The 10,969-nt window shown below is 33.5% G+C and overlaps 1 protein-coding gene across 3 annotated transcripts; it reads right to left on the bottom strand.

Annotated features, from left to right (window-relative positions):
* Positions 1-389: 389 nt before the first annotated feature.
* Positions 390-5,651, bottom strand: LOC100788522 (uncharacterized). Of its 3 annotated transcripts, XM_014777957.3 has the most exons (4): positions 5,364-5,622; positions 5,171-5,244; positions 2,056-2,721; positions 390-1,370 (listed from the first exon to the last, which is right to left on the bottom strand). In XM_014777957.3, the coding sequence occupies exons 3-4, from the start codon at positions 2,661-2,663 to the stop codon at positions 683-685; spliced, it is 1,296 nt and encodes a 431-aa protein (XP_014633443.1). In that variant the 5' UTR covers positions 2,664-2,721; positions 5,171-5,244; positions 5,364-5,622; the 3' UTR covers positions 390-682. The 3 variants fall into 3 exon arrangements, with proteins under 3 accessions (XP_014633443.1, XP_006583498.1, XP_006583497.1); XM_006583435.4 differs by lacking the exon at positions 5,171-5,244 and having other exon boundaries at positions 5,512-5,651; XM_006583434.4 differs by lacking the exon at positions 5,171-5,244.
* Positions 5,652-10,969: the final 5,318 nt, after the last annotated feature.

Here is a 10,969-nt window from a genome sequence, read left to right as displayed (position 1 = left end):
TTCAAAATTAATCTTTGCTAGAAATGATGTGGCACAATTATAGCATTCTTAAAAAAATATTATGTATTAGGAGAATTCAAAATAATTAATATTACATTAACACTAAAATGATACTTATTTTAAAACTTTATTTTTTTCTTCTACAGACTTATTTTTTCTTCTACACAAGGAAAAATACACACCATTTTAAGGGGGGGAAACTACTGAATATTTTTTAGAAAAAAAACTATTTAAAAAATGTAATGTTGGATTCAAGTTCATGATAGAGTCTATAGTGACAACTTGTTTATTTACCTTAGATATTCAAAATTATGAATCTGCGCATATTGTAAAATTCAGTAAATGGATAATACAATGTACAAGGTCTACCTTGAACCCAACTCACAATATTGAAGGAAAGATATATGATATTAGACAATAACATCTATCAAACATAGGAGCTTTTCAGAATGAGGTTAATTCTAGAAAAGTTCATTAACTTGAGATTGTTTTGTGCACCCTAATCGAACAAAGGCCACATTGTCATGTAGCCATAGACATCATTATATGTTGAAGAATTCACAAGAGGGCAACGTATGACACTAACTTAAGCTGTACAATTTTTTAAGCATTGCAGCAATGAAAAGCAAAGGCAGAGCATTCACAGTTATGACAGTGCCTATAAATACATTTGCCTTGCTGATCACATAGAATGCCAAAAACCTCTCCTGACCTTCCTCCGGAAAGGTTTACACGCCACGATACTGAGGTCAACAGATGCTGCAAGTGCCATGAAGATGGCAGCATCCTCCACGCATGTCACGTGTCGCATTGCCAATTGTACCAATGGTTTACTTCGCTTCCCTTCACCTTGAACTCTACAACTCATGACAAAACCTCCAACCAATGGACTCAGCGCACCAAAGTCTCCGCTACTTTGTGGACTAGGTATTGGACTTGCTGCAGTAGCTACTGTTTGCATATGTTTCTCAGTGTCTATGAAAAACTCTCCACCCTTTTCAGCACTTATGTGTATTTCAGACATAAGAAATTCACCTCCTTGAGCTTCAGACAGAAGATGGAATCTGCAGCAAACAGTGTCTCTAATGCCACGCTCGCGCCATGCTTCAAGCTTTCCCCATGGCTGCCAGCTCTCAGATCGACCTAAGTCAGGACGAACAATCAACCAAGAACCCGGGTTGGATCTGGCAACCCAATCACAACCTGAAGATGGAACAAAGGGAGTTGTTATGAAGGCTGCAGCTACAGCCGAGCCAGAGAGGTCATGTATTGTCACCTTCCACCCCTTTCTTTCTCTCCTCTCTGTCTCTAAGTCAGAAATGTCATTAGAACCTGACCAGTATGCGCTCAACGGGTCAATCTGGGAAACCCTGTCATTCCATAGCTATCAAAAGTTTTATTGACAACAAATGTTTAGACAAGTGTTGCAGGTCTTACAGATATTAGGTCCAACCAACTGGCAAAGAAACAACGAAGAAAACACACTACCAATTTCCTACTTGAAATATTGATTTGAGAGAATGATTTAATTCCTTGGTCCCAAAATCAGGCGTCATGTTTTTATGAAATATAATTTAAGCTTCCATTGGAGGAGACTGGTTAACTACATCAGTCCACACAGACATTCTGGTATAAGTGTTTTGTCCATGCTTCAGGATGCAAAGAAAATTATACGTAATGGATTTGGCTCCTCCAAAGCGAGTTATTCACTTTGGTCAGTAAAGTAACAAATCTAAGTTGTTGACGAAGAAATCAATGGTTGATATTCTAACACGTGCATGATTTATAATGCACGTGCACATAATATTAATCATTGATTTTCTCATTGATGATTGAAAAATTTGTTACTTCACTCTCTAAAGTGAGTTCACTTTAGAGGAGCCAGATCCATACTTAATTATGTTGACAGAAGAAAAACCTTGTAAAACATGATATTGATTTCAATTTTAAAACTCAAATGCAAGTTATTTGAGAACAACTAAATAATGACTTCTAAAGATTTCTTAGAAGAGTCAACACAATTGAAAGTAAAATAGATCATGAATTTCATATCACCTGTCCTTACTAAACTTGCAACTGAAGATTGGCTGCTTGATGGATCCCTGCAGTTGAACTATCTGAGGACTCAATGTTGTTATATCTTCAAACAGGAATACATATCTAGGGTCAGGATCTAGTTTCACTTTTAAATGTAGCTCCGCACCCGGCTTTCCATTCTCCTGTTTGTTCTTGCCAATACCTATCCACCCATTGAAAAGAATCACTGGCTTTCCTTCACCCCACTCGGGGCCAACCTGCATTTTAAAAATCCCAATTTGCTGCCTTTTGTTGCCAACTCCACAATGGGATCCCTTCCTCCCTGAAAACACAGCAATCTCCAAACAAGTATGAGTGTTGTAGAAGCAACCAGGAGCTAACAACGCTTTTAAATTGGATTCCTCAAGATAAAAGCTAGAAGCAACGTTCTGAGTATCAGGTATAACTTCTGTGGAGGATATCAAGGGGATTGATGATGTTTGAACAGGAAAACCTCGAAGCCGTATCTCACAAACACAAGGTAAAGAGAGTGTTTGAATTCCAGATTTTGCAGTGCTCAGTTCAATTCCAGTGCATCGCAACCCCAGAGAACCAATTGACAACCTAATGAACGCCTGAGGATCCATGTTTGTCACAATTGTCCCCCCATTGCTTTTAAAGCATTATTTTCACAAAACTCATGCCCTGAATAATAAAAACAGAAATAAAGAGAAAATTAAGCATGCACTTGTTTGATTAGTATTTAAAAAAATTTACAAAAGTTAGCATGCAATATAAAATTCCAGTCCTTATAGTATACCATACCCGAACAAATACATAAAAATACAACATTTAAAGCAAGTACCAAACATTTATATTTTTCCACTAAAATAAAAATAAATTTATATTTGAAAAACAAATAAAGAAAAAGTAGACACTACCCACTAGCTTAGGACGATTGTTTAGTTCATATAAACATGATAATTAGAAAGCAGAGCAATTTAACACAATGAAGCAAACAAGATGGGTATGTAAAGCAATAAAGGATACCAAAAGAAAACTATTTATATAACATGAAGTGACCAGTTCACTGAAAGAGTGGACAACTTTATGCAGCAGATGTTGGAAACAAACTCATCAGAGGAAAGAAATACTTTGGTCATAAATAAATTGGAAAATTAAAAATACTAGAAAATCGCTTTTTCAGAATGAATGAATATACTATGAACACATTTCATACAAGAATTACACTCCATGTTGTCCAATTTCCATTGGATATGACTATATGATGTTCAAAGGAAGACACACTCTACTTAGACCAAGAGATTCCATTTTATGATAATTTAGATGCTAAGAGACCATACATAAGAATAAAATAAGTTTAAGTTCTTTATCTTCTTCACAGTTTGCATTCAAAAAGTTCTACAAGAAAACAAGAACCTTTTTGACTAAATTTACTTCCTGAAGTCATAAAAATTGGAGTTAACTATAAGATATGCATAAAAGCTTCCAAGAGGCGCATTCAGTGAATACCAAAGGTAAACTGGCATATTACAATCCAATAGTTAAATTGCACCACAAATGCCTTCTCTAGTGATTATAATAGTGTAGCAACTAACAAAAAATGGATTCAATCATCTATGCATTACTAGTTTAATAGAAGTATAAGAGAAAAAAAAACAACAATTACAAAGGGAGAATGCATACACATAATGGTCATGTGAAAAATGAACTATTGCATTAATTAACTAAAGTGCAAAAGGAATTTTTATATTGCTATTTGCTCAAACATCTCTTCATTATATCAAAGACAAAACAAAATTGCCACAGGGAAATTAATACGATATAGATTTTAATCTTAACTTCTTGGAGCAAATAAGTTCCACCAATCACTAAAGAAAACATTACTTGAGGACAAGCCAAGGAAATAGAAAACTTCTCATGAGATGAGTATGTAAATACATTTCCAAGTGAATGCCTTCAGAAACTCTACATCATCAAGCAGCATGAGAAAGAAGATCTAGTGTCATCAAGCACTAAAGGCTTCGAAATGGAAGCAAACGGTTATTTTGCTGTCCAATAGATAGCTCATTATATATAGTACTCTGAAGGGGGGAAAAGACACAGAATTTTCATTTGTGAAAAGGGTAATTTTGTTTCATGCCAAACGCGACAGTGGAATATTCAAAATCTTTATTTGAATGGAAGTTAAAGTAATTATATTGAAAGGAACAAAACTGGTATTAATCGACTTTGCGTTTTGATTCTTAAAGGAGCTTAAAATTACTGTATCAAGTATGTCATTCTCTAACGGATAAAGGTTCATTTCTCAGCAAAATAAGATAGAATATAAGATGGCTTTTCAAGGGGGCTAAATTCTGATGACAGCATACACCAAACAATCTGTTAAGATCACCAATCAGATAAATTTTCATTTTTTTTTTTCACTTTAAGCAAAGACATAGATCAAACAAAATTACCAGGCACATTAGGTAGAAGAAAAGGAAATTAACAGAATCAAATAACTGATCAGGACAGCTCAAACTCATTTGAAAGTTAAGAGGCAACCCTCCTCTTTGACCAAAGCCCCAATCACAAGTACATATGCCAATCTTTTACAGTTGAAGAACAAAATCACAAAGTCAATTAAACCTTTCAGTTAGATAAAAAATTTAGAATTTTTCAATTTAGACCTACCAAGTCTCTATCTAATATGAATAATATTAAAATATCCATGACACTCATGCCCCTAACAGCTCTCTCTTCAACCTAAGATAACATGCATTTTCAGGAACCAAGAGCGCTTCATAATCAAGAGACTTCTTTCAAGTGTACCTATAGTAAAGTGAGAAGCCATGAGTAAAGCCAACCTCAACAAACTCAAACACCCCATAGATCAAAGCAATTGACCTAAAAGAACTCAATAAAACAATTTAAGCAAACCAACCACCACAAACTCAAGCACATGAGAAATTCTTCCAATGAAGTAAATTGTTACAGAAGCAGTCAATTGTGATATGAAAACCTGTCAACAACCCCCATCCAAGCCAAAATTGCAATACACAAAAGCAGCAGGTGGAACACAAGAACAAGAAACACAACAAAATAAAAGTCAAAGTCAAAATACACAGATAAAAATGCAACTTGAACTCACCTAGCTGATACATAATGCACCAAACTACATAAACCTTCACACTAAGGACTCAAACCTTAAAAAGCACATTGGCTCTGCTTCACATACATAACAAGAAATCCCAGAAGGAAAAAAAGTTAAATAAATTATTAAAAAAAAAAACCCAGAAAAAGGGGGGGGACGACACATACAAAACCCAACTGAAAAATCTCACCTTTTGCACCCTCCAAATCCCAAAACTTTTAAAAGGGTTGCTCCTATGGGAATGGTGTTGAACAAAGAAAGGAGGAAAAGAGGTGGGGGAGAAGGAAGAAGGTATATGAAGTAGCAGACGATTGTGCACAGATCACGAGGATAATTACCCAAAAATCACTGAAATGTTTGCGCAATCTCTCTTTCTTTGCGGCATACAGCATACTTAATACTTTTGTGCTTTTGGTTGTTATGAGTCTGAGAAAGAGAGAGGGAAAGAAAGAGGAGAGAGATTGCATATTATAATGTATTTATTAATTAAATATTATTAAATAAATTAATAAAATTATGATCTCTATACCAATTCCCACGAAACAGACGGAGAAAGTAAAGGAATTACATTTGTTTTTTTTCTTTCTATATTATATGACATTCCAAGGTTTAGTTCTGGTTTTAATTACTACAATGTGTAGTTTTAGTCGAAATATATTTAAATTTAATTTCTTAACTTTTTTATTTTTTTATTATTAAACTCTTCAGTATGCTTTTCTTAACTCCTCAATTTTCATTTTTTATATCACTATTTTCTGAATTAGTTGTAATATTATAAATTATTTTTTTCCTATTTTACCTAAAATCTAAGAATTTCATCGTTTTTAAAACTTTAAATTTTAAATCTTTTAAAATTCTTTAAACTTTTTTTTAATCTTCTAACCCTTTAAAACAAATTCTTATTTCAAGTTTATCAAAAACTCTCAATAAGTAAAAAAATGTAAGAATTTAAATATTTTATCTAAAGAAAAAAATGATAAAATAATTTAATTGCAATAATTTCAAAAGAAATTAAATTCAAGTAAAATAAGCATTAGATAACTAAATTTGTACATTAACTGTAATAAAAAAAATGAAAATACAATTATGTCGTAATATAGTTATGATAGAATATTTTTATATTTTATTTTCTATTTTTTAATCTTAAATTTTTTTTTTGCATTCTTTTACCGTAAAAAATCTTAAACTATTTTTAAAAAATAGATAAAAGTAATTATTTATTAAGATAGGTTGGAAAACATTTTGCAAATAATTTTTATCTTCATCTTTTTAATAGAAGTGGGATGAGAAAAATTATTACTTAAAATAATGTATAAAAATCATCTTTTATGCAGTCTTTTTGTCTTTAAACTTTTTTGTTGGATCAAGTGGTCTCGGAATAATTAAGAAGGGAGTTGAATTAATTATTAATGTGTCTTGACTAATTAAAAATTATCCTTCTTAATATTACTAGATTCAATTAGGTTTTATTAATAAGTTATGAGGAAGTAAAGAACAAAAATAATAACTTAGACAAAAAGTAAAGCGGAAATAAAAAGTACACAATGAAAATTAAAGAGTGTAGTAAAAGAAGAAGACAAACACAAGATTTATACTAGTTCGGTCACAACCCGTACCTACATCCAGTCCCCAAGCAACCACCGGTTCTTGAGATTTTCAATAACATTGTAAAATTCTTTACCAGCAAAGATCCACAAGGGATGTACCCTCCCTTGTTCTCTTTGAATAACCAAGTGGATGTACGCTCCACTTGAATTGATCCACAAGAGATGTACCCTCTCTTATTCTCAGTATAACAACCCAAGTAGATGTACGCTCTACTTATACTACAAAGGATGTACGCTCCAATGTGTTAAGACAAAGAATTCTTAGGCGGTTAGTCCCTTGAATCTTTGTAAGGGGAAGGGAAAAAGATATCTCAGGCGGTTAGTCCTTTGAAATCTTTTGTAAGAAACAGAAGATATCTCAGACGGTTAGTCCCTTAAAATCTTTTGTCAAGAGGGAGAAGGGAAGAAACAAAAGAATTCTCAGGCGGTCAGTCCTTTGAATCTTTTGACAAGAGAGAAGGAATGAAGAAAAAGAATAGCACAAGTTTTTGGTCAATGAACTTTTCTTGAAAGAGAAAGTATTGAACAAAAAATTTTAGAAAGATGAAGAGAAATAAAATGAAAGAAATCTGTTATGCATGAAAAGAATCAGTCTTTTTTAAATTCGTGTCATGGTCACATATTTATAATCATTTGATGACTCAAGTTAAAGTTTTTTACTCTTGGCAATTTCTTTAAAAATAGTCACTTTAAGAGTTGTGACTTTTGTGAAAACTAGTCACTTAAAAAGTTGTGACTTTTGAAAAAATCTTCAGAAACAAGTCACTTTAAGAATTGTGACTTTTGAAAATTTATTTTTCGAAATCAGTCACTGGTAATTGATTACCATCATAGTGTAATCGATTGCACATCAACAGATGTGACTCTTCATGTTTAAATTTGAAAATCAAAACGTTTAGAAACACCGGTAATCATGTAATCGATTACACAAGTTTGAAATGATTTGAAAAAGTTTTATCACAAGTTGTAACTCTTGAAATTTGAAATCTAACGTTTTAAAACATTGGTAATCGATTACATGATTATGGTAATCGATTACAGCTTTGTAAATCAGTTTGAAAACAATGTTGGCTACTGGTAATCGATTACCAGAGAGTAAAACTCTTTGGTAAAATATTTTTCTTTTTGAAAAATTCTTGTGCTATTCAATGTTTCGAAAAACTCTTTTAATACTTATCTTGATTGAGTCTTCTCTTGATTCTTGAATCTTGAGTCTTGATTCTTTACTTGAATCTTGATCTTGATTATTCTTGAATCTTGAAACTTGTTTGACTCTTGATTCTTTGGCATCATCAAAATAATCTTGGAAGGCATTGCTTCCATAATCTCCCCCTTTTTGATGATGACAATCCTAAAATCAAGAGAATACATACAAGTTTTGCTCTATCGTTCACTCATCTCTTTCTTCCACTTTCTTTTAGAATTTATGCTTAATTTTGAAGTTCTGAAAATATAATATCTTGATTTCTAAAATACCCATTTTCTCTCCCCATTTGGCAACATCAAAAAGCCAAAGTGCATAAAATAAAATCATACATAAATAATTTTAAAACATACACAAAGCATAATACCAAATGTAAGTACATACAACTAGACATATATCATCAAAATAACTAAGTTTAAAACACATAATCATAAACATCTAAGAGCAAATAAATATAATCACCATGTTCAGTCATAATTAACTAAGTAGCAAATACTAAAAACAATCCCAAATGTTCAAAGAATAATGTCATAAAAACATAGCCAAATACAAGGCTTAAGATTAAAATATAATAATAATCTAAGTCTATGAGGATGGTGTTGGAAGGTCAAAGCACTGACGAACAAAGCTAGCATCCTCCTCAAGTTTGGTGATATGTGTGTCCATCCCTGCAAATCGTGCATCCATGGCTTCAATACGGCTATCCAACGAGTCAAAGCGTTCACCGACGAAGGTGTGGAGTCCATCCAACCTGTCAAGAATGTTGTGCATAAGAGATGAAGAGTCATCTCTCTGACAATGTGGTGATGGAGAGCGGTCTTCAGCGGCCTGTACTGGAGCATCCTTCTTCACTCAAGAGCCATCCCTCTCTTTGCGGTATCCGAAAGAGGAGACTACATTCGCACCAATAGAGAAGGATCTCTTGACTTTGACAAAGGGCTCAAAGTCAAGAGGGACATTAAAATGTTGTAGAAACAAGGTGATCAGATGGGGATATGGGAGTTGAGCATTTGATCACAATGCCTTATGCATGCGATATCTCACAAGATGGGCCCAGTCGATTTGACGACCGGTTAAGAAAATCCACAAAATTATTAAATCTTCCTCAGAAACTTGTGCAAGGTTGGATGATCTAGGGAGTAGGATGCGCACAATCAAGTAGTGCATGATGCGGCATTTGAATGCCAATGAACCAGCAAAAAACCTTCCGGTCATATCCGCTTGGTTGGTACAAACCATTCGACGGGCATCAGAAACAGAAAAATCGAACTTCCACTCATCATCAAGTGTACCCTCAAATGGTACACCGTCACTGGATAATTGAGTGAGTTCAAAGAAAAGGGACTGGTCTATGACCATCTTAATCCCATAAACTTTGGAAATCATGGAATCTTCTTGAATTTCCAAGTTAGAATAAAAGGTTTTAACCAATTCAGGGTAAAAAGAAAGTTTCATGGAGATAAACTGAATTAAACCAGAATTTTGAAATGCTTGAAAGCAATCAAACACTTCATCATCAAAGAAAGCTAAGTCTACGAACTTAGGGTCGATAATGGAACGAGAAGAAAAGAGATAATTGTACCAGATACGTTTTTCTTCCGAGGAAAACAACATAGGAGATGATATGGAGGGAGGAGTTTGGGTTGTCTGCTCCTTGGATGATCCGTGACTTCGAGTTTCGATGATTGCGAATGAAGTCGAAACACCCTTTCGCTTCTTTGATGGTTCTGCTATTTGAAGGATTTTTTGGAAGTTTTGATCGATGGAGATGAAAGAGAATGAAAAATGATGAATTTTGGGCTTTGTGGGACATGATTTGGTTGAGAAATGAGGAAGTTATGTGATTTTGAAATTTGGGAGAAAAGGGTTCGTCGCAGAGAAGAAATCACGAATGACTGTGTTTCTGACGTTTTGAATTTATAGAGGGAGACGCGCTGTAATCGATTACATAGATCCTGTAATCGATTACCAGAACTAAAACTTTTCATGTAATCGATTACATGTAGATTGTAATTGATTACAAGAAGTTTGTTCTACTGTAATCGATTACACATAGTGGTAATCGATTACCAGAGAACTAACCACTAAAAAATCTAAGTAAAACTCATCAACACATATCATGGTTAATACTTTACTTAATTAAACTATTTTGCATACCAATATAATTCTTATCAAAAATTCAATCATGTCAAATTATGCATAATTATTTTAAACATACTTATTAAAAATATATCAAATAAGAATCAAACAAGGATTAAAGGATATAGAACACAGGCATTATCAAACATTAAAAAAAACTTCATGCTTTGAGAAAGAAAATTAACTCAATCAAACATATAAGCACAAATTCACAATAGCAATCAATCAAGACAAAAAAATAAAATTTTGTTAGTCATCATATAAACAAGTTAATTGAAGGAAAGTTTCAACCAACTTAATTTAAAAGAGAATGGTTTTGATGTTACCTTTTTCATGATTTAAGTGCCTGGGTCTTTAAAGATGGAAGTCAGACTTTTTCTTTTTTTTCTTAATCTTCTTGTGATATGTTCTCATCGCTCTCATAGTACTTGGATAGAAGGTTGATCTCCTTCTCCGAACCATCGGATGAGTCATTGTCATCCCAAGCAATATACGCCTTCTTGGATCTTCTTTCTTCATGGCTTTTCTTCTGATTCTTTTCTGGACATGATTCATTTGTGGGGCAGTGTGCCTTTATGTGACCGGGTCGATTGCACTTATAGCATTTAAGTGTTGGGGAACCTTCTTGAGATCTCTTCCCATTGTCGAAGTTATGGCTTCTCTCCATTCTTCTATTTTTGACGAATTTATGAAACTTCTTCACAAAGCGTGAGAAGTCCTCTTCATCATCAGATTCTTCTTCTTCTTCTTCTTGCATTGAGGAGGAGGCTTTGAGTGCTATGCTTCTTTTCATTTTGTCGGTCTCCTCATTTTGGTTGAGAAGTTAAAGTTCCATTTCATGTTCCT

The sequence above is a fragment of the Glycine max genome, chromosome 7, assembly GCF_000004515.6.
Source record: "Glycine max cultivar Williams 82 chromosome 7, Glycine_max_v4.0, whole genome shotgun sequence".
Classification (NCBI taxonomy): Eukaryota; Viridiplantae; Streptophyta; class Magnoliopsida; order Fabales; family Fabaceae; genus Glycine; species Glycine max.
Note: the sequence above shows the minus strand (reverse complement) of the source record. Positions and strands in the feature narration are given on the sequence as shown.